Raw genomic sequence first — 27,775 nt, 5'->3', positions numbered from 1 at the left:
GTGTGTACAGAGAGAAAGAGAGCGAGCGAGAGCGAGACTCGCGGGCGACTTTGCTTTTTGAGGATATTGTATTTCTCTGTTCATCAAGGGTAGTTCTCTCTCCTGTGTCAGTTCTCTTGACGATGCGCTCGGGTTTGTGAGTCCGTAGACACCTACTGAACTGGACAGTCGTAATTGTGTTTGGGAAAGGGGCCAGTACATTACCACACCTTTATTGCGCGGTGAAGTCACTGTCTGAATAGTGAAGAGATTGTCCGCGAATCAAGTGTTTTTCAGTTGGATTATATTTTTATCGTATTTCTATGAGAAGATTCACGATCTTGCTAAGAAATAATAATTTCAGAAGATGAAGACAAATGAATGGACATACGAATAAGTGCTGCTGTAGCGTTAACCAAGACATTGTCCAGAGAAAATCCTATGTCATTATTGTGGCTTAATACAAATCAGCTTTCTTGGATCTTACTTTGTGAGGGGAATTTCGGATAATAGGTTTTTTTCCCACGGATCTTTGGATTAGTATAACTGTTGAATTGATAGGCCTGTAGGGTAATAAACGTTACAGGCGACAAGAGGAAAGATGGGGAAGAGTGTCTAGTACTGGTAAGTGAAGCGAGGTTACCATACGCAGAATAATCGATTGAAATGTCGCTCACCGCCCACAATCGTGCGCCTCGATGCAAGCGCGCGTTTGATAAGCCTTTTCTAAAATGTATTTTAATGTCCACCTAATCATTGATAGAACATACAAACGTCAACACGCTACCAGGAAAAAATGCATTGCTAAGGCTTACATTTCATTTACTGTATGCTGTAGTGTGCATCTCTTCACACAAACCTAAGGTCATATCATTCCACATTGTAGTGCTATGCTAATTATTTTTCCTGTTGGCTTCACCTCTATATTTTGTGAGTGCTGGTAAAAAGTTTACTAAGGACAATATCATTCCAGGCCGTATCTCATTGGTTCTAGCTACACCAGTCACGTTGGTCTCTACCACAATGTGGGCATCAGAGTCTCCTAGTATGAGTCAGCGGCGTGTTTAGACCAACACCAGTAGTGTATAACTCTACTGGTTCTGGCCGTATAACTCTACTGGCCAGAACCAGTAGAGTTATACGGCCAGAACCTGAAGGGTATGTTATGTGTGTGGAATGAACAGTAATAAAATAGGCAATACTTTATGTTGAACACAACGTTAGTATCAATGCAAATTGAGTGTTGCACCTGCGCAGTGATCTGTACGGGTTTTGAACTTGACCATGAACAGGAAAGTTATGTTGAACTCTCTCTATCGTCCTTTGATATAATCTGACACAAAACTAACGGCAAACGTGCATCCATAGTTCTAATGGAAAAATGCGTGGTGATATTGACGATATCAGTGTTGCATCGATTTAGATAAAGGCCTACACATATAAACAGTGTTAAATAATTATATGTGAACGACGGGTCCTGTAGGATCAACGTCACTCACCGTTGTTAATTTCTTGCCTATATGTGTAATCATTGACAACACTTATTGCGCGGGGAAGTATAGTGAATGCGACTTCCTCAAGCGGGGGGGGGGGGTGGGGGGGTTCTGCTGTCGACATGCACCTCTACTAGTAATTGTCATTCCTCAAATATGATAATTCTCTTAGAATATGATTGTTTCCGTGTAGTGCAGGGCTTATTCTTTTGAGTAACCTGACTGACAAGTCTGACGGACAAGTGTTTCTTTGTGCATATTATTTTGTGAAGTGGTGTGCATCCCACAAAGGCTATTCTACCATTAACTTGATGGTCATCAGTTGTCAACTGGTACTAATATTTAACAGTAACTCAGGTACTCGACTGAACTATAGTAGAGACAGTTCCCAACTTTTGACAGAGCCTAGGCCAGCTGGCCATTTACTGAACGGACATTCACATAATCACACTGTATGACAGATTCATTTATTACAGGATGTCTGGCAGGATGGCTCCATATTATGAAGACAGTAGGCTTTGAAACCTCTGGGCACGTGGACACTCAAAATGTTTTGACTGACATGCACACCAAAGAAATCTTTCTCCGTATCTCCTCCTTTCCCTCTGTCGTGACACCCTGGGAAAAGGACAGAACCTGCTATGCTTGTGGCCGATACATTGAAGTGCTGTGTACCTACAGGGGCGGTGAAAGACCAATGTTGTTACAGTTGAGAGTGACATCATGGGAAACAGCAAGCTCTCCACTGCCACCATTTTCATACATTTAGTACCTTGCAATCGAGACTGTGTCAACTCACTGCCCTCTATTCAAATCCCATGTGTAAGTAGCCTAGTTCTCATAGGCACACTAGTGATATGGTACAGTGGTGAAATAAAAGCTGCAGGCTCAAATTCCTCTTTGATAAGGGTTGCTGTGAGTCACCATGACCAGTTCACTCACTCAACCTCTCCCAGGTGGACGTCTGCACATGTGCCCCAGTCCTCCAATCCAGGCTCAATCTAGAGACGTGAATAAGTGAGTGTATCAGCACATTACCGACGTTGAATTAAATGGGGCTTCCATCAGCGCAGAACAGGAGATTATGGGGGGTCTGTCATTAGTGTGTGACAAACAAAAGAGGCTAATAGTCTGCTATGACAGGTGTAGCACATTTGTTTTTTTGGGGTCTGAGTTTGTTTCAGAGGTTGACATTTGCAACAAAGCCTTGTTTCTCTACACACACTGTTTAGCCACAATCCAAATTCAATTCAATTCAGTGGGCCTTATTGGCATGGGGAACGTTTGTTTACATTGCCAAAGCAAATGGAAATTAAATACAGCAACACCACTGAAAAAGAAAAAATAATGAAAGATAACACATTACAAAACTTTAAAAAAAATATTTAACCAGTTTAAAAGGATAATAGACACTTCAGTGTTATAAAAAAATATATATATATATATAATGTAAAGATATGCATACAGTCACTGTTGAGAATGTTGAGATCTCTGTGACCACATCACCAAAGAGTGGGGAAGTTAGGCCACCACACACACCAACGCTGATTCTGCTTTCCTACTGTCAGAACACATCACATTCACACCAGGGAGGGCCAGCCCTGAGGCTGACTTTGCTAACATGGGCTAATTCAATGACTGTCACTTACAAATCGCTGATTTACAAGTAAATGCACCAAAAGCATTCTATTATTCTTACTTAAAGTAACTTTAGGCCAACTGAGTTCTATTTATTTATTACATTTGCCTTTCCCAGCTGTTGACATTGGTATACCATTGCCCCTGTGGTGCTGTACTTTTTACCAGATTCCATAGTGCTCTGATCAAAACTGGTGCACTATAAATGGGAAGTGGGGTGATTGTGGATGCATGTTTTCTATTCAACCTCCATTCTAGCAGAGACCCCTGTGATGAACTGGTGTTGGACTACAACACCCGTTTCCCAAAAAGTTGGGATGCTGCATAAAATGCAAATAAAAACAGAATGCAATGATTTGCAAATTCATTTATCCCTGCATTTAATTTAAAATAGTACAAAGACAACATGTCAAATGAGAAATGTTCTTGTTTTTGGAAAAATACATTCCCATTTTGAGTTTGATGCCAGCAACACGTTTAAAAAAAAGTGTGGACAGGGACAATTTACCACTGTGTTGCAGCACCTCTTCTTTTAACAATACTCTGTAAGTGTTTGGGAATGGAGGAGAACAATTGTTGTAGTTTTATAAGTGAAATGTATTCCCATTCTTGCTTGATTTCAGCTGATCAACAGTTTGGGGTCTCCTTTGTTGGAGAAGAATTGTGTCTGTTTTAATTGCAGTGCAGCCTGAGGGCCCGAAGATCACAGCCATCCAATATTGTTTTTCGGCCTTGTCCCTTGTGTACAGAGATTTCTCCGGATTCTCAGAAGCTTTTCATGATATTATGTGCTGTAGATGATGAGATCCCCAAACTCTTAGCAATTTTACATTGAGAAACGTTATTCATAAATTGTTGTACTATTTGCCCACGCAGTCTTTCACAGAGTGGTGAACCTCTTCCCATCCTCTCTTCTGACCGGCCCATCCTCTCAGGAATGATCTTTTAATATCCAATCCTGTTACTGACCTGTTGCCAATTGACCTAATTACTTGTATGATGTTCCACCAGGTTAACTTTTTTTAGCATTACACAACCATTCCACTCTTTTGTTGTCCCAACTTTCTTTTTAAACGTGTTGCTGGCACCAAATTCAAAGTGGGCATATATTTTTCAAGAATCAATAAAATTTCACAGTTTCAACATTTGTACTCTTTTCTATTAAATATAGCTTTTAAAGGATTTGCACATCATTGCATTCTGTTTTTTGTACATCTTACACAGCGTCCCAACTTTTTTGGAAATGGTGATTGTCCGGACTTCCCTGAACACAATGCCAGACAGTTTTCCTTCTGACAAATATGTTTTTGACATAAACCTTGTCAAATTGAATTTGAAAAGGACGTGATTGGCTTGAATGTCTCCTCCAACATCCACAGGGGGAAGGCCTGCTAGAATCACAACAAATAGTCAAAAGTACATGTTTTGACAGGACACCCTAGTCTAAATTTCACTGTGACTCTTGTCACAAGTCATTCCTCACCAGAGTACAAGGGACCATTTATGACAGAGTTGTGGTGGTAGTAGAGTAGACATGTTGTGGCATCAATGTACTGGGTCCAGAGAAAGAGAATGAGGTTTTGTGGGCTATTTAAATTCATACCTAGTCACACTGAAACTTTTATTTGTTAACATTAAAACAATCAGCGAGCCACACGTGATGTGGCATCCCGTTGCATATTGATATCTACTGTCTCAGAACCTATCATAGCAGACAGAGCCAAGGCCTGAACATTGATGACCTCGCCCTTTATGCTTCAGTCGCTACGACACATCGTCTCTGTCTGTCTCCTCATTGTCCATTAAGAAGGCCGGAAGGAGGACCAGCATCCTGACAGCCGTTATGAAATGAGTGATACAGTGATGTTGGATTGGCATCGGTTGCAAATCACTCGTAGCTGATTGGGTTATAAGGCAATTATTTTGCGTGGTTGTGCAAAATCAATGCAATGTGGAGAGTATTCGATAAGCCTGTTTGAAACGCACCAAAAAGATCTCCTATTAACTAGAGAGGAATCTATTCAAATAATGTTACTGACATCTGATTCATCCTTCTTTTATCTCTTCTCTCACTACGCTTTTAACACACTTTCAAGGATGATAATTTGTCATAAGTGCCTCCTTAGACAGAATGGTGTCTGCTCGGAGTCAGGAGGAAATCTCTCCCCCTTCTCTTCAGCGCAGCATTGCATCATGTGGCTGTTATAAATCTGAATGTGTGAATTATTCAACACTTTTTAAAGTAATATGACCCTTCTGAATGACAGATTGAGGGCATGTAGGGCTCAGACATGTACGGTGCTATTCATTCTGAGAGACAATTTGTACTCCCCTCAATTTACCACAAAGTAACATAATAGATCACTTATTAACAATGGTTTCATATAACATGATAGAATACCTGTAAATGTGACATAGTGGATCTAGAAATGCAAGCTAATGCTTCTTCCTCTGCTTTTCATCCTCTTTTCTACCAGATAGGACTCACGAGCCCAACCAAAATATTGTTTCCTCACTGATATCATCTGAAATTGTCCTTTTACTGTTTCTGGGATGGATATTCGTTTAGTTATCCACCAATAACCAATATTTAATAAATAGAATGAGAAAACGCTTATCTGAACACATGCTGATATAACAGAATTTGTCTGGTGTTTTGAAAGTGGTGTTTTACGGGCTATAGTACACACACCTTACAATCAGAGTTGGTATTGAAAGTATTGTTTTGAATGCCCTCTTTTTAAAGAGACAAATTTAGAGCAACAATATACTGACAATGAAAATAAGCTAAAGATGTAGGTGGAATAAAACTACGAGATACGACTGACGTTTCAGTTTGAGACCATACAGTTTGCTGTGCATGATGATTTCTTGAAATGAGTATCTTGAATCCATTTAAATGTAGATCACAGTAAAGTAGAAGTGTGAGATGGGGAGGGTTTCTTTAAAGATTGGTAGTGAGCAGCTTTTGGCCATTTTATTTCTCTGAGTCTCTATTTCTCCTCTCTCTCTTTCTCTCTCCCTTTATGACTGTGTTTCTCTCACTGTCTCGTCTCTCCTCTCTCTCCCTTTATGACTGTGTTTTTCTCACTGTCTCGTCTCTCCTCTCTCTCCCTATATGACTGACTTTCTCTCACTGTCTCGTCTCTCCTCTCTCTCCCTATATGACTGTGTTTCTCTCACTGTCTCGTCTCTCCTCACTCTCCATATATGACTGACTTTCTCTCACTGTCTCGTCTCTCCCCTCTCTCCCTTTATGACTGTGTTTCTCTCACTGTCTCGTCTCTCCTCTCTCTCCCTATATGACTGTGTTTCTCTCACTGTCTCGTCTCTCCTCTCTCTCCCTATATGACTGTGTTTCTCTCACTGTCTCGTCTCTCCTCTCTCTCCCTATATGACTGTGTTTCTCTCACTGTCTCGTCTCTCCTCTCTCTCCCTATATGACTGTGTTTCTCTCACTGTCTCGTCTCTCCTCACTCTCCCGTTGACAGACAGGGCCTATGGGAATGCAGCCACACCTCTTTGTGATGACACAATCACAGTTTTGTTTTCTACACCCTGGGATTACTTCATTGGGCTCAGCTGTGTCGATGTAGCCAACAGCTTTAGCCCCCCCCCCCACCACCACACACACACACACACAATATAACACATAGGGTGTGTTTATTGGAAGGCAATTCCCGAAGAGGAAAGTTTACATTAGGGATTGATTAAGCTGATATAGGACAAGAACAGGTGCCGGCTATGATTCAGACCCTGTCCAGATACCATGGTGGTGGCTGTTCAACAGAGGGATTTAGGGAACGTGTTCATGCTAAGCTACAGTCTCAGCCTCTCCTCACACACTGTTATGCCATACCACAGAGGGTGGAGAACGGCTGGAGAAAGGGAATACCATAATAGAAACTTGATACTGTGTGTGCAACACAATGCACTCATTTGTCTGGTGACTGAATTTATACACCCCCACACACACACACACGCGCACACACATCACAAACAAAGAAAAGCAGTTCATGGTTTGTCAGACAGCGTGCTGAGACATATGCTTTGTATCTTTCGCCGTCTCTGTCGGAGTTGACTTCACTCACTCATTCTCCTCAGGCTTAGTGCTGGACACCATCGACTCTCCGGGTCCTGTTGTGATTGGGGAGTATCTGGAGCCAAAATGGCCACCATGCCAGAAGTCCCCACTGGGAGGACAGACTGCTGCATAGCCATCTGTATAGGCATCCTGACATGGAGGGATAGGCAGTAGGGTGTGGAGAGGAAATTACTGGTGTAGGGGGAAGGGGCAGTATGGCAGAGAGAGGCAAATAGAAGGGTTTATTGTTGTGATGATAATACTGTGCTGTAATTACATGTAATTTAAGTAAAAAAAAAAACGTTTTGCGTTAAAGACAATGGAGATAAAGCCCATAAAATTACTACAAAGAAACAGATTTCAAAGGAGTGCTTTGATACCGCTATGTGAAGACTCACTATCAGTCAGAGTCACACTACGCTCCCAAAGAGTGTCAGCACTAAAAATATGCCAGTGTTTGTAGAGCAGGTACTAAAAATGGAAAAGGCGCTAAAATTAAAAAAAAAGTGCTTATAGAGTTAACAAGGAGTGCTGAAATTAGATGACAACTGTTAAATATGTAAATTGCTAAGAAAGTAGGGAATTAGGTGTATGTGGAGAAGAGGCGAAGTGAGGAGGGGTGAAGAGAAGAAGTGTGGTCTGGAGAAGCGAGCTGAGGAAGAGGTTCCTAGTTTCATCAGTGACAATGAGACAAAGAAGGGTTAGTCAGACAAATGGCATCGAAGGCTCTGTACCCCTGGATGAGACGCCTCCTTAAACTCTTTCACCCCTTTTTATCTTTCGGCCGACCCCTCTTAATCCCTACTTTCCTCTTCCTCACCCCTCTTCATCACTGACTAAAGGGAGGGTAAGGGGGACATATGAACCCTTCGCTCCGGGAGTGACCCGGAATGATCTCTGAACCATGAAAACATATAACAAAAGAAAGCCTGCTGCTAACCACATAAAGGACATTTAGAAAGCGGATGTCTTGTGTCTCCATGGCGTGTAAGAGTTGACATTGGGAAGTTTTTCATTCATATTTACCCCTCAGTTCACATTCTGAAGGGTTGAAGGCTGTGGAATGTGTAAGTAATGAAGCACCAGTAATGACTAAAACATAGCTGTGTATATGACTAAAACATAGCTGTGTATATGACTAAAACCTAGCTATGTATATGACTAAAACCTAGCTATGTATATGACTAAAACTTAGCTGTGTATATGACTAAAACCTAGCTATGTATATGACTAAAACTTAGCTGTGTATATGACTAAAACCTAGCTATGTATATGACTAAAACTTAGCTGTGTATATGACTAAAACCTAGCTATGTATATGACTAAAACTTAGCTGTGTATATGACTAAAACCTAGCTATGTATATGACTAAAACTTAGCTGTGTATATGACTAAAACTTAGCTGTGTATATGACTAAAACTTAGCTGTGTATATGACTAAAACCTAGCTGTGTATATGACTAAAACTTAGCTATGTATATTTGCAATACATCACAAACCCAAGAGATGCTCTTAAATGGTTTTATATGCCACACTATCAGCATTCAGGATTTGAACCACACAGTTTATAAGAGATTATACATTAAATAATGTTTTACTGCTCTAATTGGGTTGGTTATCGGTTTATAATAGCAATTATACATCTCAAAGGTTTGTGGCTTATTTCCAATATACCTCTGGTAGTTCTTATGGAGTTGATGTGATAGGCAACAGTAAATACTCTTCTCTCTTTCTTGATAGATTGCTGTCTTTCCGCCAAAGGATAACAGCTAGGACGTCTGTCTGCTGCTGTATAGATTTACAAATGGTCTTGCCCTAACGTCACTCTGACTTTGGGAATGATAAATTGACAAGGAAAACATAGGCTAGAAAATGAATTGCCATTAAACCCCCCTGGGTATCTACTGTTCAACCTCTAAGCTTTTTTAAAGCATCTGTGGGTCACTGACTAAGACAGGCTGACTAAAATATCTGGAAGAGGGGCTCTGAACTTGATGTTAAAACTTTCTCTGTATCTCAGCTTTTCTACCCAGCCAGAGGGTCAACATTGCAAGACTTCCATTAACGCTTGTGAAGCAGAAGTGAACAATTCACTGGAATTAGTGAAAAATTTGCATTTAGTTGTTAGTTTTCTTGAAATCTATATGCATAACTTCAAGCTGATGCCTTAGATAGCTGTTACTGTCATGAATGTAACCAAGTTATTGCAACCACATGAATGTAACCAAGTTATTAGATACTTTTAATTTTTCCAAATACAACAAAGGAGGTCAAATTTGATGACCGTTTGTCTCGATACGACCAGCAGTCTAGATGAAGTGTTTTGCCCAGAGGCTTAGCTAGCGTCACCGTGACCCTGAAGAAGAACTTTGTATCTTCATCCTCAACCTGTAGGTCAGACAGTAACCACACATCCCTTTTAACCCAGCATACATTTTCATTCACGTCTGAGAGAACAAACATATATTTGCTGTCTCACTTATTCAACCAGCAACTTCGTCCCCTATCCATAACACAACAGTCCGATTGTAGAGTCCCCAATGCCCCTGACTTTATTGCCCTGAGGGAACCGAATCGCTGTGCCTCCTCTCTCATTCCTCACATTTCTGGCTCCCTGACAGTGCAAGCAGGTGTGAGTTATTGACCTGGGGAACAGGTTGCGCAGGTTTCCACTGGTTGGGTAGATGGGAGTGTGTCAGTGTAAGAGAGACAAAGGATGGAAGAGAGGCATAAAGCTGGTGAAGAAGAGATGGAGAGAACCGTCTGACAGCATCAGCACCTTTTCTCTCTCAATGACACACACACCATGTTTTGTTTGAGTCTCCCCAGACAGTGGCACCCTCCGTTAATCCTGACAGAACAAAGACAGTGGTTATCTTTACCCTTGATGGTAAAGCCCAGCAGAAACTAAAGGATGTCTGCGACCCGCACAGCCACCTGTCTGTCTATCTGTCTATCTGCCTGTCTATAGGCTGTTTATCTGTCAGTTTGTCTGCCTGTCTGTTTATCTGTCAGTTTGTCGGCCTGTCTGTTTATCTGTCAGTTTGTCTGCCTGACTGTTTATCTGTCAATTTGTCTGCCTGTCTGTTTATCTGTCAGTTTGTCTGCCTGTCTGTTTATCTGTCAGGGCGTTATTGCCCTGCTCAGTGAAGTGTCTGACATCTGTTTGGGTTCTAAACTCAGGACTTCAGCTGAAGACACCCGGCCATAATTCAATTATCAGGCAGTGCCGTGTGTGTGTGTGTGTGTGTTTGTGTAATGGGAGGCAAGGTTGGTGTGAAAGCGGAAGTGAACCACACGTGGGAGTTACAGAGGTCCCAGCTGTGTAAAGTTCACAAAAACACACAGACTCTGGCCACATTTAACAGGCCGTATGTGTAAACAAAGGTTTGACTCATAATTGAAGTCACAGATGTCCTTCCAGACTGATCATGTCTCCAGAGATGTACAGGCATAGTTACATTGCCAGCCAGGCAGTCAACCATCCAGCCAGCCAGGCAGTCAGCATGGCTGGGGCGTGTCTGTGTACATGTTGTGTAATATAATAGATGTCTACCTGTGAAAGGAGGAGAGTTCTGGACAGGAATGTCATCTGGTCAGGTGTTTATCAGTAGGCGGGTGGTGACAGTCCAAGGAACAGAGCGTGGTGTTGATCCGCTTTGATGTATCGTCTGGTTCTTTATGTCAGTGGGTCACCGTGGAACACCCCAGGCTGCCTTGAAAACCACCACTGTCAACCAAAGACAGCAAAATGTCACCTGCTATTGTGTGGCGGGAAAGACTGAGGGAGACTGGCTAGGGGGGCAGCCTCCCTACCCCCACCCATGTGTGTGCTTAAGTTGGTGCGTGTTTGTGTATCTTTTTGTGTGTGCCTGTGTGTGTGTGCGTGTAATGTGAGCAGTTGGACAAAGGGAGGCAGAAGGCTTAGAGAGGTAACCTGAGAACCACATCACTATCTTGCAAGGCTGGGGGCGGGTGGGGGGGGGGGGGTGGTAAGATCTGAAGCGACCATGCTCCTTCATAGCTCTCCAATGATTTAGCATGGTAGATGATATGTCTGTTTTGACACACCGTGATCTACAATACGTTAAAACGTATCCTGATTACTTTTGAATTGCCTTACCGGACAATTTTAAATGTGTGTGTGTGTGCAATGGTCGGATACTGTTCATTAATTAATATTGATCTCCTTCCCTCCCTCGAAAGTCAGCTGGACGAGAGATCTGCATTGTGTGCCCCTTTGCAGGCCAGCGGGGGCGTTTCTTTTAGAGAGGTGAAAGGGGTGACTGGGTCCATGCTTATAGATAGCATCTCTATGCGTTCCTCGTCCTGCTGCTGTTGTTTGACTACTGGCCCTAAAGCCCTGCCTCTCTTTGTTTAAGCTGTGTACACCAAGCCTGGGTCAGCACAGCAGGAACAGGACGTTGTGTTTACATCTGAAAGAGGTTTCACCGCTGGCTGTGGGGTGGACTGATGCTCCCTCTCACCACAGCTGCCTGGTGTTGTTTTTTTCAAATAGCCTAAAGACCGTTAGTAACTGAATTTCAATGAGAACGTCAATGGTAATGGGTAAAGCCAAGACTGCAAGGAAGTTTGCTTGATTCCACCTTTCTGTTGCCCAACACCTGTGATTCACACTGACAGCCAGGGACTGTCATGGAGCTGTACCTCCTGCTGCGGAGGACCCCAAATTGTTCTCCAGGGTTTTACGACTGCGGACTCCACTTTGATAGATCTACTCTAGTGTAAGTGCTTCTTCACACTACAACTGCCTCGCCGGCCCATTGAGAGGGATGTGTTGAATATTTAAAACATGCATCCGCATGCGAACTGAGAGCGGATGGAGGGACACGAGGAGTTGGGAGACAGGACTCGCAATGCTCTCTCGCGGCAAACGTCTCCATGGCGTCAGTTTGACTTTTGTCTCTTGTCTTCTTCGGAGATGGGCCAGCTGTTGGGGGGAGATTGAATGTAGCTGTGCAACGGTGGTACTGACCGGCCAGTTGTAAAGACACTAGGATGGAACGAGTGTGGTGGAGACTGTCTTGGAGATAATGCCCAGAGAGGGATAACAACTGACTGGGATATGGCGAGATAGGAGGTGTTCTTGTCTGTGTGTGTGTGTGTATACCTATTGTTGTATACATATGTGTTATCTCATTCCCAGACACTTCAAATTCACACACAAAAGGCCAAGGTGTCAAACTTGAACTTCATTAGCCAATAAGAAAGTTGGGTGAAATTCCCCGCACAATGAGCATTCGTTTTAAGTGGTTGTGTCCCATCTTGCACCAGTAGCTGTTACATGGTTGTTTTGGACAAAAGCTTCCTCGATACTGCACTGACTTCAGGCAGAAAAAGGCAGTCAGTGCTCGTTCTCCAATGGCTCATTTGGATAAATAACCCATAGAAATGCTGGAACAGGTCAGGCTGGATAGTAATGGAAGTGTTCATATGCGGTATCAAGCATCAGACATTCTGCTCTATTTGGAGCCACGCCTTGCATGACAAATACTTTCCTCAGACTGATATTGTCACTCCTATTTAGCTTATAACGCACTGTGGACAATAGCCTAGAGGTGAATATATGTGTACATATAGCTGCCGTGTGTACATAACCCTGATCCATCCTCCCCCTCTACTCGCTCACTTTCTCTGTCTGTTTCGTTCTGTCTGTCTCCCTATCCCAGCCAGGAGAGGAATGCCCCAGACTGCGTGCCCAGCAGCAGGCACCATGTTCACCCCCACTGGGTTTAGCCCCCACCTGGCCATCTGCTCTGATGCTGATACTGAGGAGGAAGAAGGCCCCCGGGAGTCCCCGGGCCCTGGGGCTTGGCCATCTGATGGACCCCCCATCACCTCAGCCTCCCTAGACACTCTCATCCAGCACCTGGTGCCCACCACAGACTACTACCCAGAGGTAAACACACTGCTAAGGGGCCACGCAACACTGTAGGGGCCAAGGTGCCACGCGACACTGTAGGGGCCAGGGGGCAACATGACACTGTAGGGGCCAGGGGGCAACATGACACTGTAGGGGCCAGGGGGCAACATGACACTGTAGGGGCCAGGGGGGCACGCAACACTGTAGGGGCCAGGGGGGCACGCAACACTGTAGGGGCCAAGGGGCCACGCAACACTGTAGGGGCCAGGGGGCAACATGACACTGTAGGAGCCAGGGGGCCACGCGACACTGTAGGGGCCGGGGGGCCACTCCTCAACTCTGCAGGGACCATTGGCCACACATCTGCTATGTAGGGGCCATGGTGCCATTCATTCTCTAGGTGGCAGGGGAGCGCTCATCTACTCTAAGGGCTAGGGGCAACTCATCTACTCTAAGGGCTAGGGGCAACTCATCTACTCTAAGGGCTAGGGGCAACTAATCTACACTTTAGGGGCCAAGGGTCTTTCATTTGGGATTTACTGTATGTCTTTGTGTTTCCCTCCACAGAAAGCCTATGTATTTACATTCCTGCTGAGTGCTCGTCTGTTCATCTCTCCTCCTGAGCTGCTGGCCAGACTCTGTGAGACCTGCATCAAACAGCAGCACCTGGACCAGAGTCCACTGGACACGGTCAGCACTGCTTACACACCCTGTCCTCACTGACAACACACACCCTATGACCCCTTTTACATTGTCCACTGGACACGGTGACCACTGCTTTTACAGACACACACACACACACACACAAAAACAACACTCTTAGAGGAAGTAGAACCACATGAGGTTTTGTTTGCACACCTACTGAAAACTTTACATGTCACTGCCTCTGAGTGTCTTCTGCCACAACCCTAACCTTACAGGCCAAAGTGAGGAAGTTTGGTCCCAAGATCTTACAGCTGCTCACAGAGTGGACAGAGACATTCCCCACAGACTTCAGAGAGGAGAAGATGGTGGGGCTGTTTAAAGACATCATCCACAGGATAGCCCCCTGCGATGAGGTGAGAGAGGGTGAGGGTGAACGGGAGGGAGAGAGGTTGGAGATAAGAGTAAGGGGGAGAGAGGGAGGTGAGGGATGTTGCCCTCCGCGCTCTCGAAGAGGACACTGTAGGGTGAAAGGGGTGTGGTCAATGCTATGCAAAGATAGATGGAGACAGATACGACAGATGGAGTGGAGGGGAGGAGCCGAGCCTCTGTTTCTGCAGCCTTAGTGGAAGAGCGAGGGGGATTGATGATGATGGGCTATGAGGGGGGATAGGGATGAGGGGAGGTAAGTGGTGCGAGATCCGGAAGGGGGAGGAGGAATGGGATGAGAGGGAGAAGGAAGAGGGAGCGAGTGAAAGGGATTGGTGAGGGAGGGAGAGGAAGATGAATATTCTGCTATTTGTGGCTTCGGAGCAGAGCATAGCTGGGCCAGGGTCATTTACGACATGTGATTTACTGAGACTCAACCTGCTGGCTGCAACTACCAGCCTGCAGCCACATACAGCAACTGCGGGGGAGAGACACACACACTCACTGACACACACACACACACACACACACACAAACACATCGACACATACATTGGGGGCAACATACACTCATGATGATGCTAATGCTAATTATATTATTTGTTGTCATTGTAATGTCTGTATGTCCCACCCAGGCATACTGGAAGACACTGAACCAGGTCTTACAGACCCTAAACCAGAAGCTGGCAGCCATCACCCAGGGAGAGGAGAGCATTGTCAGAGTGAACACCTCCTCTGTCTCCTCCATCTCAGACAAACTGGTGGCCTTCAAAGCCAAACCTCCGCCCATCCAGAAGGACATGCTGTCTATCTGCCACGACCCCTACACCCTGGCACAGCAACTGACCCATGTGGAACTGGTATGGAGAGAGGGCGGAGGGGGGGTCAAATAGAGGTCGGAGGGATGAGAAGGAGAGCTAGACGATGGGTGTGATGGAAGGGACGGAGAGAGATGAAGCGATAATCTGGATAGCTGTAGAATCAGGAGAAAGAGGATAGAGATCTCCAGGCCACCCCAGGGTCATGTAGTTCTACTGTAGGAGAGATTAGGAGCTGCATGTTCCAGCCTTGCGTGGTCGGGCTGGGTCAGGGCTCAGAGAAGGTGTAGTAGTATGCAGAAACACACAGCCCAGCAACGAACAGGCTCCTCCTCTCACAGATAGTGTGTTCATGTGTGGTAATGTCGGAATGTGTTGCGGTGTGTGGTGCTCGTTTATGTGTGTGCGTACGTGTGTGTTTGTGATTGTAAGGCCATCTCTCATCTGAAAAGTGTGACATCATCTCAGATGTCAGTGGTTCGCTGGGGGATTTGAACAAAGGGAATAAAACCGCAGTGGATATATGCGACCTGACAGCTTTACAATCCACAACGGCAGCGCACACACATACACACAGACACATAATGCTTTTGGTACTGTAAACTACTGCTGCAAGCCGGGACAGATTTGTGAATCCCAGACACCAGTCATCTCTTGGCTGCATTCTTATCAGAATATGTGTCTGTTTCCATGTGTGTGAGTCTATTAACAATGTCATAATACCTGGGTTTTGAGCTCTAATACCATACATGAAATTACACGATTGTTGATACCTATTTCAATACCATGACAAAAAGTATAATAAATCAAGTGAAGAAAAATCTGTTTTTATAATAACAGTTATCGTTAAAGGATTATTTACTTTTTGAATGAATATTGCTTGGTGCTTCTGAAAATTATCATTAACCCTTTAGAGTATATTTCTAGAATGCTGCTATAGATAACTGCTGTAGAATGATGCTGTAGATAAATATGATTTTTGCACACATTTCAAATAAACAGATACAGCACAAAAACTAAGAACAAATAAAAATTACAAGTTCACTTTGTTTTAAAGAGCACATCATCTTCTTTAATTTGCCACCATATCCACAAAAATAAATTTAGTTTTCAATGTTAGCATTTCTTGGCCCCATAAATATTTTTACTGGCCCTCCTTCCAAAAGTTGTAATTTATCAGAGTTACAACATACCCCGATAAGCCATAGCATTATGACCACTGACAGGTGAAGTGAATCACACTGATAATCTTGTTATCATGGGACCTGTTAGTGGGTGGGATATATTAGGTAGCAAGTGAACATTCTGTCCTTAAAGTTGATGTGTTAGAAGCAGGAAAATTGGCAAGTGTTAGGATCTGAGCGATTTTGACAAAAGACAAGTTACTGTAGCTCAATTTGCTGAAAAGGTTAATGCTGGTACTGATAGAAAGGTGTCTGAACACACAGTGCATCACAGTTGGGTATGGGGCTGCGTAGTTGCAGACCAGTCAGGGTGCCCATGATGACCCCTGTTTACTGCAGAAAGTGCCTACAATGGGCATGTGAGCATCAGAACTGGACCACGGAGAAATGGAAGAAGGTGGCCAGGTCTGACGAATCACATTTTCTTTTACATCATGTGGATGGCCGGGTGCATATGCGTTGCTTACCTGGAGAACACATGGCACCAGGATGCACTATGAGAAGTAGGCAAGCCAGCAGAGGCAGTGTGATGATTTGGGCAATGTTCTGCTGGGAAACCTTGGGTCCTGCCATTCATGTGGATGTTACGTTGACACGTGCCACCTACCTGAGCATTGTTGCAGACCATGTGCACCCTTTCATGGCAACAGTATTCCCTGATGGCATTGGCCTCTTTCAGCAGGATAATGCACCATACCACAAAGCAAAAATGGTTCAGGAATGGTTTGTGGAACACAACAACAAGTTCAAGGTGTTGACTTGGCCACCAAATTCCCCAGATCTCAATCCAATTGAGCATCTGTGAGATGTGCTGGACAAACAGGTCCAATCCATGGAGTCACCACCTCACAACTTACAGAACTTAAAGGATCTGCTGCTAACGTCTTTGTGCCAGATACCACAGCACACCTTCAGAGGTTTAGTGGAGTCCATGCCTCGACGGGTCAGTGCTGTTTTGGCGGCAAAAGAGGGACCTACACAATATTAGGCAGGCGGTCAAAATGTTATGGCTGATCTGTGTATAACCAAATACTTTTGTTAATTAACTTGTTTAATCCTTTATGAAAAGCCTTCTGGATATATAAAACATACAAAATATGTTTTCAAATATTTCTTTAATCACATTTCTAATCATAAAAATGAATAAAAAGATAACAGTCAATGAAACATTTACTTTTGAATAAAACACTAACTTATTCATCCCCAGGGAACAAGGCGAATGTTCCGTCTTAGTTACTAGGGAGGTGGTTGTTATGTCGTGCAATCACCCAATGGGCATCTGCATTTAAATTCCTGACCATTATGGTCAAGGTTTCCGAAGACAGATTGTCAGCCATCCGCTTGGCTGTCATGCAGACCAGGTGCTTTTTGGTATTGGCCTGGCTGGTCAAGGACGCTTTGCGAAAGTTATCAGTGCCTTTGTAAAAATACCCACATTTGTCCACTGTAGTTCCATCAAAGTAAAAACAGATAAATAATTTTTTTGCACTGAGGTAAAAAAATTGCTTTAATTTGAGCTCGTAGTTATCCTTCACTGCCTTCTTCACTTGAGTGACTCGAGTTTTTAAATGTTTAATGGGGGGAAATACAATAGACAGTTAGACAGCCACACGTCACATCACTTCAACTCTTGACTGGCCAACAGCACGCGCAAAGAGCTGCAAGGTAGTTATATGTGCGTGTGCCAGATTACGAAACAACTGGTGGATTTCAAGTTTATAATGTGATTTTTTTTTTTTTCATCATCTTTTTTTGCAATGGCCCAATTGGGGCCATGACTCGCAAGTTATATTAGTCCCAACTTAACTTTTTACTGGCCCGGAGTCATCGGGCCATCGTTATTGTCAAGACCTGCATTTTGTAGACACTTGTAATAAAGAATCAATGTCCTACTGCTTTCCTTCTGCAAACGCAGCACCCATTTGGCACTACACAATTTCTCTAATAGCCGGATAGACTAACCAGATAGTAAACTAACTTCAGCAAGCAGTTGTGGTTGTTTCTATATGTCTGATAGGTGGAAACAAGAACGAACATCTAAGTTTGCATAACAAAACACTGCAACTCTTTTTGTGCGATATTGAGCAAGCAATCATTCAAGGTAGGCACAACTAAAGTAATCATAAAGTAAGCATAAGGCACACACATCACAAGACATTGATAGTATTTGTCGGCAGATGCAGGACATCATCATGATCAAGATATATTCACTGTGTGGCATGAAGTTATTATTCACACTTAAAGAGACGTATCAATGAAATGAAATTATACTGCTACTGTGCCCTCCTCATAATCAAATTACTGATCTGATTTTGACGTGTTTAGAGTCAGTGAGGTGGGAACATGGAAACCGTCAGTGTCTTCACCAATTCAAATCAGATAGGCTGTAAAACACAGAGGTTTTCTTTGAAACACACAGAGGTTCACAGAAGTGTATGCAATAGAAACTTTATTTAATATAACTGTTCTGTGTTTTTCAATGAAAAAGCAGTTATTCGCATAAAAGTGCTGTGACTATAGATGTCTTGAACAAATAACCATCAACATAAATCTTTCAAAATTGTAGGTCTGTACAAATCTAGTTTTTTTTGGTATACATTATCCTTTACTACCTGAAGGCCCCAACACTCCCAGGCAGACCCACTGAGCGTTGAATTTCTTTCTTTCTCAAAAAAAATGTATCTCGTTTTGCTGCTGTGATTGTTTTGCAAAGGTTAAAACTGACCAGTTTGTAATCTGTCATGTCTCCCTTCACCTTACAGTCTTTATATGTAATGGAACACACGTTCAGTTTTGCTTGGAATCTGACATTTATCCAAGTCTTTGCCTGCCTTCACAGCGGACTGTCATGTAGGTGACCAGGGTTTGATCCTTGCCACGGACCAGACAAATTCGGCACTAGGATTTGTTCAGGATCGAGTAGAACTTGGTTGGCTACAAGCTTCAGTAGCTACATTATTGTAAACCTAAAGTAAAACTGTGGACAGTTATCTTGCGATGGACAAACTGTAAATAAAGAGCAACAGGGATATTGCTCTTGATTTTCATAGTGTAGTGGTTGGCTAGTCAACTGTCATTGTTTTCTAAAGAAGCGAACCAGCCAAGGGGTGATTGGAGTCATTGTTTTCATTATAAGTACTGTATAGATAGACTAAAACTTTGTTGGCTACAACTTGAACAGCCACATTATAGTAAGCCTGAAGTAAAACTGTTTATGGTTATATTGCCATGGACGAACTGCACCGACAATGACCATAACTGTTAATGGTTATATTGCACTGATGACAAACATATTGTCCTTGATTTCAATGTGCATAGCGTAGTTCACGTGACGTAGTGGTTAGCTATTCAACTGTAATGTTTTTTTTAAATAAATGAACCAGCCATGGAGTTAATCAGGATATTGTTTTTATTATAGGTACTGCATAGCTATTAGCTAGTCATCTATAGTAATCTCTTTCTAATTCAACTTGTTGAATGTACTGTAGTGTAGTGGTCCTGTTATACCTGTTCTTGGTTTGGTTGTCAGCTAATGTAAGAAACTAGTTTTGAATTATTAGTTTGACCAGACACCACATCTACCCCCTTATCACTTGCGCCAACACCCGCTGTTTAAATAGCGTAGTGGTTAAAGACACAATCTCTCACATAGTAATCCAGCCTGGGCAACAGCATTCATCCCTTCTAATGGTGGGTCGGCAGAACTGGGCTTGTCTGGTTCCTTGTCTTGTTTTGTTTGGATGATTTAATGGTCAGTGTAGGGACAATGTCCTCAGTACACGTCTTGATCAACTCGCTGACAGGTTAAGCCTGGTCATAAGAGTCCTGTAACACAGTCCTTACCAATGGTACCTGATACTTCAGTTTCTGTAAGCAGGGAAGAGCAGAATGGAGGCATGGCTTGACTTGCTGAAGGTGGGGCAGGAGAGGGCTTTGTAGCAGTTCCAAAACAGAGCATAACAATAGTAAAGACTATCCTCTCCACATATCAAACAGGAGAGTAACTTCCTCAAATTCCCTTTATAAAATATCTGACCACAACAGAAGCTGCCTCAGGGTACATGGTTTGATGTTTGTTCTGGGTTTCTGTGTAATTTCTCAGGTTCCTGGTTGGTATCAGCTTTCGGGAGGGACATTCACGGTAAAAAAGAATGACAGATGAAAATTCTATGGGGATGTAATAGGGCCCAAATATGATTAGTGAGCAAAACGACATATGCATAATGTGACAACAACGTCTCTCACAGTTATTCAGTGTGAGTTTGTACCTGTGAATGTGTAGAAGGATACAACTGCATATGAGACGACAGCTGTCGCTTCAAGGCGATGTGTTATTTGTCAGTGATTCATGATTTCCTGTATTGATTGGCTTCCATTACTGACCAGTGTCTACTTAATATACACGCCTTCCTCTGCGTTTTTCAGGAACACCTAAGTAATATTGGCCCGGAGGAGTTTGTCCAAGCCTTCGTTCAGAAAGATCCCCTGGACAGCTCCCAGGTATAGTATAATATTGCATATTAAAATGTTATCAGTAGGTATATCACCGCAGTACACCAGTGAATGACTCATGTTGAAAGAGAGACACAAAGAAAGAGGCAGGGAGAGAGACTAGGAGTATTCCAGCATCACTAATCAGATTGCTGGTCAGTAAGGTCAGTCAAGGGTCAACCGGTCACAAAGGTCACAGTTTGCCCTTGGGGCCTTCTTAAATGATGATGACTGGACGTAACACACACACACACACATATATATATATATATATATATATATATATATATACATACACATACACATATACACACATACACAAACGCATGCACTCTCACACACATACACACACACTCAAAAACTGAATTTATTCCTCCTTTCCTCTTCACAATAATTGCCATCCTCCCATTGTTTAAACCAGCTGCTGATGACATTAACACAAGGAGGGGATCTGTCTCTCTGTGTGTCTGTCTCTCTGTGTGTCTGTCTCTCTGTTTGTCTGTCTCTCTGTTTGTCTGTCTCTCTGTGTGTCTGTCTCTCTGTGTGTCTGTCTCTCTGTTTGTCTGTCTCTCTGTGTGTCTGTCTCTCTGTGTGTCTGTCTCTCTGTTTGTCTGTCTCTCTGTGTGTCTGTTTGCCTGTCTCTCTGTGTGTCTGTCTCTCTGTTTGTCTGTCTCTCTGTGTGTCTGTCTCTCTGTCTGTCTCTCTGTGTGTCTGTCTCTCTGTTTGTCTCTCTGTGTGTCTGTCTCTCTGTTTGTCTGTCTCTCTGTGTGTCTGTCTCTCTGTTTGTCTGTCTCTCTGTGTGTCTGTCTCTCTGTGTGTCTGTCTCTCTGTTTGTCTGTCTCTCTGAGTGTCTGTCTCTCTGAGTGTCTGTCTCTCTGTTTGTCTGTCTCTCTGTTTGTCTGTCTCTCTTTGTGTCTGTCTCTCTTTGTGTCTGTCTCTCTGTGTGTCTGTCTCTCTGTGTGTCTGTCTCTCTGTGTGTCTGTCTCTCTGAGTGTCTGTCTCTCTGTGTGTCTGTCTCTCTGTTTGTCTGTCTCTCTGTGTGTCTGTCTCTCTGTTTGTCTGTCTCTCTGTGTGTCTGTCTCTCTGTTTGTCTTCACGTTGGTCGGATTGTAAACAGAATCCTTCACATTCAGTAATGAAACACCTACAGCACTGATAGCATCAACTCTCACCTTGTGTAATGGTATCCCAGTCAAAACTGCATTAACCTTGATTAGCTATAATGAGCCCCTGGCAAAAAACACTCATTATCTAAGTTAAATTGTAAGGACTTTTAATCCACATGAAATCGATAGAAATGTATGCTTCTTCTGATCATTGAATGCCTAGCAAGCTGGCCCTCTGTGGTCTGATGTGTGGTACTGTGTTTTTGTGTCCCTGGCAGCCATGTTTCAGTGACCAGAAGAAGACCACCAACCTGGAAGCTTATGTCAGGTGGTTCAACAGGCTGTGCTACCTTGTGGCCACTGAGATCTGCATGGTAAATGATGCACATGCTATGCTCTTCACTATTGTCCTGGGTGGCCCATTTGTTAAAGATTGCCATTCATTAAAGCATGGCAAGTCGCTTTGTTAAAGAGATCTGCTAACTGGTATTTATTAGGATCTTATACAGTCGGGCTGGCCAGTAATTCAATAAGTATCTATATTGAGTTTTTTAAATAGTCCAATACCGAAAATGATGTAATTGTTGATATTACAATTTTGCTAATAATTTATTCTGAATAAGAAAGGATATTTCATTTGGGATGTGGTTATAACTCCACCAGTGGTATTTTATTCTATTTATGTTTTAGAGAGTACTGTTTTTGAAAGTTATACAAAACAGATACCTGTTTTCTTTCTTGATCTCTTGCGTTTCACTATTAAGTTAAAAAAGTACATGAAAAACAAAGATTGTGTATATTTTAAGATTAAGTTGACGACAAACTGATATATCATCATTAATATCATAAAAAAAACTTGAATATATAATGATGCAAGTTTTCAGTCATGGTTCACTAGTGTCCTCTGGAGGCCATGTAGCGTTATTACACTGAGACAGTCTCCAAACCACACATTGACCTGCACATTACTCTCCTGCGGGCAGAGTTACAGTACATCGCACTGCTGACCAAATTACGGATATTATGTTCAGCATGTCTTTTAACTCCCTTACATCTCAGCCTATTTGTCTCATCTCAGCCTGCTAAGAAGAAGCAGAGAGCCCAGGTGATCGAGTTCTTCATCGACGTGGCCAGAGAATGCTTTAACATCGGCAATTTCAACTCTCTCATGGCCATTATCTGTGAGTGTCTCAGCTCTATAGACACTGATGTACTGAAACATAGATATCAGGCAGTATGCTGATATTTGACGTGTGTCTGCTTCTTTAGCTGGTATGAATATGAGTCCTGTATCGCGTCTGAAAAAGACCTGGGGGAAAGCCAAGACAGCAAAGTTCTTCATCTTGGAGGTAAAACCCACAAACTTGCTTAGCCTTAAATGATTTGGTATAATAATTTGTATTATTAATACACATAACCTTTCATAATTTTTTTCGGCAGTGTAGTTTTATTATATCTCCTTCTCCGGTAATGCACTTCGTTTTAAGGTGTCCTATATGTTACTAAATTATAATAAATGTATAATAATTGGTGGCAGTCTGAAATTAAAAAGGTGTAACAGTGTAACAGTGTAACAGTGAATGCTTGTTAGCCTGCCTGATAGTACAGTGTAAATTCTAGGTGTTATATCAGATGTAGATTTAGCCAAAGGAAGGATATCTTTAAGGGTACTTACTTGTAACTAATGTGTACTTAGGCAGCCAGGCCCAAATTTAAAAGCCTCTTGAAGCACCATCCAAGTAAGAAAATAAACACACCAGAAAGTACATGAAATATCTGCATAAATTCAATGCGTTTTTAGGCGTAACACTCGATTTTCCTATAAAGTGAAGTGTGCATTGAGGGGTACCTGTAAGTAATGTGCACTTATAGATGGAGGCCCTGGGTTGTTTGGTTTGGATGTTTGGTTAGCACAGTATGCTATCAGATACATTTATACCAGGTCAATTACACACTGCAGTTACCACTCGTTAGAACAGTGTACCTATGAATTATTACAATTAATTACAGTACTTGTAACAGTGTCATTATTTTCTAAAAGGTATGCTCTTGCACAATGTATAATAAATAGAGAAATACTGCATTGCATGTTTTATATGTAGCTGCCATGTATATACATGCTTTTAGTGATACTAATAATATGTTGTTCTCCCATACAGCATCAGATGGATCCTACTGGAAACTTCTACAACTACAGGACAGCCCTCAGGGGAGCGGCCCACCGGTCCCAAACTGCTAACAGCAACAGGGAGAAGGTACAGGCCACCATTCACTAGAAGCCTTACCCTACCCACATGTGTGGGCCTGGTGCAAAACAAGGACAGACGAGCCTCATTTACTCTCCCTCTCTTTTAGATTGTGATTCCCTTCTTCAGTCTACTGATCAAAGATATCTACTTCCTGAATGAGGGATGTGCCAACCGCTTGCCTAATGGCCATGTCCATTTTGCAGTAAGGCTGGAAAATGTGTGTATAAAAATTTTCATTTTCATTTATTCCCTCTCTTCTAATGGGACATATTTTTGTTGATTTGGTTTTCAGAAATTTGTGGAGTTGGCACGTCAGGTGGGAGAGTTCATGACGTGGAAACAGATAGAGTGTCCATTTGAGACTGACCGGAGCATCCTCCACTACCTCCATACAGCTCCCATCTTCAGTGAGGATGGTAAGACATTAATATTACCATATCTTCAGTGAGGATGGTAAGACATTAACTAAATATTACCATATCTTCAGTGAGGATGGTTAGACATTAACTAAATATTACCATATCTTCAGTGAGGATGGTTAGACATTAACTAAATATTACCATATCTTCAGTGAGGATGGTTAGACATTAACTAAATATTACCATATCTTCAGTGAGGATGGTTAGACATTAACTAAATATTACCATATCTTCAGTGAGGATGGTTAGACATTAACTAAATATTACCATATCTTCAGTGAGGATGGTTAGATATTAACTAAATATTACCATATCTTCAGTGAGGCTGGTTAGACATTAACTAAATATTACCATATCTTCAGTGAGGATGGTAAGACATTAAAAATAAATATTATCACATCTTTAGTGAGGATGGTAAGACATTAAATAAATATTATCACATATTCAGAGAGGATGGTAAGACATTAAATAAATATTATCACATCTTCTGTGAGGATGGCAAGGCATTAAATAAATATTATCACACACTTTCTAAACCAGTGTAGAATGACAGTGACGTTAACAAGAAAGAGATTATAAAGTAAGAAAAACAGAAACAGTGGCTAATGGCTGAAAATGATACAAAGGCTTAAGACTTGAATCCGTCATTGCTGCTTACTTTCTAATCCCTAGGACTCTACTTGGCATCATATGAGAGTGAGAGCCCAGAGAACCAGGTGGAGAAGGACAGATGGAAAGCACTCAGGTATGACAGATATCAGTGATGTAGCCCAATGAGTCATTGACACTGTCACTCAGGTCAATAAAATATGCAGGTACAAATGTAAGGTTTTAGTTGTGTAATATTATTTGGTCTTACCGGCTCTGTCTTCCCTCTTATCATTCTCTAGGTCTAATATTCTGGGGAAGACAAAAGAGCTAAAAGAGCACCATGGCAGCTAACCCGGAGGCCAGCCCAACCCTGCCAGGGAGGGAGTCAGTGTACTTGCACTATAATAAACTGTGAAGGACCCTAGCTGGTACTTAGGTATTTTTTTTCTACACATGAAGAATAGATACAACAAAACAATAATGATGAACAGGATTCATCAACAACATGACGTTTAAAAAAAGGACAGAAGAACAATCGTCAACAAGCAGCGTGAAGTGAAGCTATTGTATGGTCACTGATTGCAGAATAATTCCATGACCTTGGGTTGTGCTATTCACCTTGGGGACTGTATGTTAGTGAGGGAAATATCTGGCCCACCATCTTGCTGTTTATTTACTCTTTGGTCAGTGTACAGTAACGGAAAACAACAGCTTTTTGCAAATGAAATATCTACTGATTGTTATATTATAATATTTCTCATCATATTTCTCTCTCCCACTCACATACAAAAGCTTTGTGTACGTTTTCTATTGTACTGTTACAATCCTGGTAAAGTAAGAGCTACCGTGATATTTAAGGGCGCTGGCTTGCCCAGGACTCTGTTTGGTCCTTTGAAGACTGCTCTTAATAACTACTAATGAGTACCTGGAACAACTTGGAGTGATCTCCTGGGTTATGTGCGGGATGATATATATATACAGCACATGGACTGTGAAGTGGGTAGGTGTGTTTACATGTACGCACGTGTGGGTATGTGTGTCTGTTTGTGTGTGTATGTACGGGCATGTGTTCATGACTGGTCTTGGTTGAGGGGTTTATTCTTATCAAAATGTCATTCTCTTCTCAGCAGAGAGACTCGGTGAAACCCTGACACCGTTAGGGTTAGGCTCTACTCAGCGGATTAATCAACCGTACCTGTACATTTTTATTTTGAGGATAGATGACATCAGTGTTGTTCCTGCCCATGTAAAAATGTGCTATGAAAACTAAACAATCAATCATGTCATGGGCCAGGTCTGTGTGTAAAGGATTTCTTTTATCATACTCTATAGCCCCTGACATCTTTCTGCTCTTCAGGAAGTAGTTTCTCTTGACTGATGTTCAGTTGTCTGATATTTCTGAAGATTTCTGTAATGACAGATGTTGGCTATATTATGGTTTTGTTATATTATTCCATTATTTAAAACTGGCATGCTAAATACAGTGTTTTATATGGGCATTATATGTATGTACTAAAGGGTTCTACCACTGAAATAGTGGAGGTGTTTTATGGTTTGTGGTCCACTGAGCTAAATGAAAAATGGATACTTTCACCAACAACACCTCTTACTATCTTTCTTGTGCTGGAGAGGGAAAGATTTGCTAGTTAGAATCACTACTAGCTGTTTCGATAATCCAGTTTTTTTTTTTTTTATTACTTGAAATGTGTTGTTCATTTGATGGTTGTTCTGTGGGATAATCACATGTCGTGACCCCAAAGGTTTTAATAACAGAGGATGTATCAAAAGGTCAGCTATTGAGTGCTTGCTGTATATTGTTCTCTTCCACTCACACGTGCAGTACCACAGTGTTTTACCGGTATGAAAATGCCAAACGGGGTCTAGATATGGTAGGGGTGTTGTTATATTTCATGTTTTTGAGACAGTTTGGTTCAATTTTATAGGATTGATGACCAAGTAATGCATTGTTTTTTATAAAAAAGTTGGTTTTGTCTCTCAATTCCTAGAGTAATTGATGTTCCTACACTCTGAACATTTCCCTTAACACAGTTGGAAATAGTCATTTAACTCTTTGTCTACCTAGTTAAAACCCTGCCAAGCCGCACTGTACTGCCCTTTCAGATCTGGAACTTTCAAAGGTAGTGGTTTTTGATGCAGTGTTTTAGTGAAGTGTGTGTGTAATCCACATCTGTGTGCATGTGGGGACCTGAAGTCCTCACAAAGACAGTTAATCCTGGTTCCAACATGTTTATTTGGTAGATCTCCACTGGGGAAAATGCTATTTTTGGCTCAGAGGACAGGTTTCAGGAAAAACGTACTATTGGACATAGTGTTCGTACTGAAGTAACATTTATGATTAGGCATTACCGGTTAGAGTTTGGTGTGAGGGCTTGCTTAAGTTTAGGCATAAAGGTTAGGTTAATGAGATTTAGGTTACAGTTAAGTTTAGGGAAGCTAGGGAATAGGTAACATGAATTTCTGGGTTAGGTTTCAGGCCCCCATAGACAATTGTGGGTGTGTGACACCCTGAAGCAGGCAACATTGATGCTCTTTCATTTACCGGCCCCATCAATTAAGAATTGAAAAAGAGACTGACTTCAATAAATGTTTTTTGAAAAAATGCATCCTTTCTCAATGTGGTTATTTCATAAACCCATCTGCTCTTAGCCTACAGCGTAAGATAATAATAACCCACAAACTCTTCGGACATTAAGCTGTCACGGCACCAGTGAAACTGATCCTCACAATTATTGCCTGGCCCCACACTTA

The 27,775-nt window shown here is 42.3% G+C and overlaps 1 protein-coding gene across 1 annotated transcript; it reads left to right on the top strand.

Moving 5' to 3' along the window:
- On the top strand, positions 1-27,630 carry LOC105025815 (ras-GEF domain-containing family member 1C). The gene is made up of 14 exons (XM_010896794.4): positions 1-603; positions 12,885-13,114; positions 13,646-13,768; positions 13,999-14,136; positions 14,784-15,008; positions 20,576-20,650; positions 22,026-22,121; positions 22,826-22,928; positions 23,017-23,096; positions 23,907-24,002; positions 24,103-24,198; positions 24,289-24,412; positions 25,088-25,160; positions 25,306-27,630. The coding sequence occupies exons 2-14, from the start codon at positions 12,896-12,898 to the stop codon at positions 25,355-25,357; spliced, it is 1,500 nt and encodes a 499-aa protein (XP_010895096.1). The 5' UTR covers positions 1-603; positions 12,885-12,895; the 3' UTR covers positions 25,358-27,630.
- The last annotated feature ends 145 nt before the right edge of the window (positions 27,631-27,775 follow it).

This window comes from Esox lucius, chromosome 4 (assembly GCF_011004845.1).
Source record: "Esox lucius isolate fEsoLuc1 chromosome 4, fEsoLuc1.pri, whole genome shotgun sequence".
Taxonomy (NCBI): domain Eukaryota; kingdom Metazoa; phylum Chordata; class Actinopteri; order Esociformes; family Esocidae; genus Esox; species Esox lucius.
The sequence above is the reverse complement of the archived record's forward strand: the minus strand, read 5'-3'. Positions and strand labels throughout refer to the sequence as shown.

What these genes read in the sequence shown, in the direction of transcription:
- LOC105025815 (XM_010896794.4), top strand. Translation starts at nt 12,896, where the DNA reads ATGCCCCAGACTGCGTGCCCAGCAGCAGGCACCATGTTCACCCCCACT. An exon ending in CTCTCTCATGGCCATTATCT is followed by an intron (nt 22,929 to 23,016) that starts GTGAGTGTCTCA and finishes CTGCTTCTTTAG; the next exon opens with CTGGTATGAATATGAGTCCT. An exon ending in CAAAGTTCTTCATCTTGGAG is followed by an intron (nt 23,097 to 23,906) that starts GTAAAACCCACA and finishes TCTCCCATACAG; the next exon opens with CATCAGATGGATCCTACTGG.